This window comes from Triticum aestivum, chromosome 3D (genome assembly GCF_018294505.1).
Source record: "Triticum aestivum cultivar Chinese Spring chromosome 3D, IWGSC CS RefSeq v2.1, whole genome shotgun sequence".
Classification (NCBI taxonomy): Eukaryota; Viridiplantae; Streptophyta; class Magnoliopsida; order Poales; family Poaceae; genus Triticum; species Triticum aestivum.
The window spans coordinates 137222517-137224106 of NC_057802.1; the positions used below are offsets into that span (position 1 = coordinate 137222517).

Sequence of the window (1590 nt, forward strand, 5' to 3'; positions counted from 1 at the left end):
TTCATTGTGTTGATTCTGCACTTGGGAATTTATTATACATGGATAACGTAACCAATGAATCTTCTGAATCATTTTTTGTGTTATGCAATGCAGAAGAAGAAAGTTCCAATGATGTCAAATCTGAAGCTGGCAAGGAGAAGATACCGAGTGAGTCAAATTTCATTGTGTTGATTCTGCACTCGTGAAATTTGTTATACATGGATAAGTTAACCATTGAATCTTCTGAATCATTTTTTGTGTTATGCAATGCACAAGAAGAAAGTTCCATTGATGTCAAATCTGAAGCTGGCAAGGAGAAGATACCGAGTGAGTCAAATTTCATTGTGTTGATTCTGCACTTGTGAATTTCTTATACATGGATAAGCTAACCATTGAATCTTCTGAATCATGTTTTGTTTTCTGCAATGCAGAAGAAGAAAGTTCCATTGATGTCAAATCTGAGGAGAAACCAAAGGTTGCTCAGAGCGATAGCAGCAACCTAGCCAGTGAGTCAATAACAGATGGCATCAAATTTTCAGACACAGCCATCGATTTCGACGACGTGAAAGATTTCAGCAGCTTCAGCATCATCGTAGACGGCCTGGCCATCGACTGCGAGTTTCCTGACCAACAACGCGAGACGTACTACGAGCTGTGCTGTGCCCAGAAGTCGTTCCTTCACAAGGACCTGCTCAAAGGGCTAAACATCACACTCGTGGTGGGGGCGATCATGGAGACTATCGACATCGCAGAGGGCATCAGGGCCTGCAAGGCGCGCGTTCCTTCCCGCAAGGACTTTGTGGTCTGGAAGAAGAACTTGCAGGCCTTGAAGCTCCTGGGCATGAATGTGGACTTCCTGCTCAAACGCGTCGATGGTCTCCTCAGCCTCCCTGCTCGACCCAGAGCCCCTGCTGAGGTAAAACTGGAGCGGGCACGCACCGTTGCGAAAATCAAGGAGGTCGAGTCCAGGATTTCGAGTGTGAAGGACACTCTGGAGGAGATTGACGTGGAGATGGAGGAGATGGAGTCCAGCGCGAAGATAGTGGATGAGATGATGCAGCTGTTAGCGACCGCGCCATGGTAGCAGTGTGCACGCGGCTTCGGTCGCTGCCGCAGACAATAAATATTTTGGGCGACATGGCCCATTCAGTATGCAGAGGAAGATGATGCGGTGGATGGGGTCTAAGCTTTGCAGAAGATTAGAACTGCGTTGTGGCGGCAGTATTTGGTTTTAAGAGTGAACACTTCTTTTTTGTATAAAAATGCAAATTGAGAGTAGTTATTATCTGTGTACCATCTTGGTTACACTTCTTGTGCAGCAAACAAACTAGGATGCTGTTTTTTTTTTGGGTACACATCAAGTGGCGTGACCTATCTCCATGCCATCCCCCCTGTGTAATTCCGCGGAACTGCGCTGTGACAGTGCTGAAAATGCAAGAGATATGCAGTTTGCTTTGAGTATTTGGTGAGTGCATTTGAATGTGTGTTTCCCTGCGTTTTTTTGCTAGTACGAGTATTGTGCACGCAGCTGCTTTGCTTGTTTTCTTCTAGGTCGCTGCTGATTCGGCTTGTTGAAGTTTGACACCGTTTGCCTCGCATGCACCTGTGCAT

The 1590-nt window shown here is 46.1% G+C and overlaps 1 protein-coding gene across 8 annotated transcripts in view; it reads left to right on the forward strand.

Moving 5' to 3' along the window:
* The window catches only part of LOC123074366 (B3 domain-containing protein Os01g0234100), a 5451-nt gene extending 4158 nt beyond the window's left edge, over positions 1 to 1293 (forward strand). For 2 of the 8 annotated variants that reach the window (XM_044497232.1, XM_044497229.1), the window contains 3 exons: positions 94 to 147; positions 256 to 306; positions 411 to 1293. In XM_044497232.1, coding sequence (XP_044353167.1) covers positions 94 to 147; positions 256 to 306; positions 411 to 1063 — 758 coding nt within the window. In that variant the 3' untranslated portion in view covers positions 1064 to 1293. The remainder of the gene's footprint in view (positions 1 to 93; positions 148 to 255; positions 307 to 410) is intronic. The other 6 variants (XM_044497233.1, XM_044497230.1, XM_044497231.1 and 3 more) reach the window with 4 other exon arrangements.
* The last annotated feature ends 297 nt before the right edge of the window (positions 1294 to 1590 follow it).